This window comes from Octodon degus, unplaced genomic scaffold (genome assembly GCF_000260255.1).
Source record: "Octodon degus isolate 3935 unplaced genomic scaffold, OctDeg1.0 scaffold00081, whole genome shotgun sequence".
NCBI lineage: Eukaryota > Metazoa > Chordata > Mammalia > Rodentia > Octodontidae > Octodon > Octodon degus.
In genome coordinates, this window is record NW_004524657.1 from 2,732,941 (window position 1) to 2,733,973 (window position 1,033).

Consider the following 1,033-nt stretch of genomic DNA (forward strand, 5'->3'; position numbering starts at 1 on the left):
GGGCCTGAGTTCAATCCTTGGTTCCACAAAAATAAATAAATAAATAAATAAATAAATAAATAAATAAATAAAATTTTTAAATTTTTTTTAATGTTTCCTTTATTTATTTATTTTTTTAATGGTCAGCTCAGCCCACCCTGGGGGCGGGGCTGGCATGGCATGTGGTGCTGGGGATCGAACCGAGGTCCCTGCATGCTCGCCTAAGCAGGCGCTTTAGGTCACTGAGCTATCTCGCCAGCCCAATAAAATTAATTTATTCATTCATTCACAAGTTGTTCCCTTTCCTGTGAGGTGGAGTGGCACAAGGCAAAGACTTAGGGTGCTGGGCTTCTCGTTTTCATCGCATAGACAGCTCTACCACCAAGATGGTCAATGTACCTAAAACCCAAAGGACATTCTGTGAGAAGTGTGGCAAGCATCAGCCTCACAAAGTGACCCAATACAAGAAGGACAAGGTTTCCCTGTATGCCCAAGGAAAGAGGCACTACAATCGGAAACAGAGTGGCTACAGTGGGCACATGAAACCCATCTTCCAGAAGAAGGCTAAAATGACAAAGAAGATTGTGCTGAGGCTTCAGTGTGTGGAGCCCTGCTACAGATCGAAGAGAATGCTGGCCATGAAGAGATGCAAGCACTTTGAACTGGGAGGAGGCAAGAAGAGAAAGGGCCAAGTGATCCAGCTCTAACCTCGTGCTTCACTTTAAAACAAATTTGTTGAAGCGATAAGGTTAGCTGTAGAAAAATAAGTGCAGTAATAACCACAAAAAAGTTGTTTATTGAGCACCTAGTACATGGAAGTGGCAATATGCAACAGAATCTAAATTGCATTTTTTGCTCTGCCATTTTATGCCCCTCTGACAGAGATTCCCAGGATAGTTTATGTGCGAGTAGGAAGAGAACAGGGAGCTGGCACATGAGGCTCACTGGGGGCTGACACAGGGGCCACCCTGATGAAGGTGGGGGAGGGGAATCAAAGTGGCTCTTGGCAGAGGAGACCCATGCAGGCAGGAAGGGCAGCTCTTGTCATGTGTGT

At 45.1% G+C, this 1,033-nt stretch overlaps 1 protein-coding gene across 1 annotated transcript; it reads left to right on the top strand.

Annotated features, from left to right (window-relative positions):
* Positions 1-365: 365 nt before the first annotated feature.
* Positions 366-686, top strand: LOC101589300 (60S ribosomal protein L36a-like). Its single transcript, XM_012515861.1, has one exon. It carries the CDS (start codon positions 366-368, stop codon positions 684-686), a length of 321 nt encoding a protein of 106 aa, XP_012371315.1.
* The last annotated feature ends 347 nt before the right edge of the window (positions 687-1,033 follow it).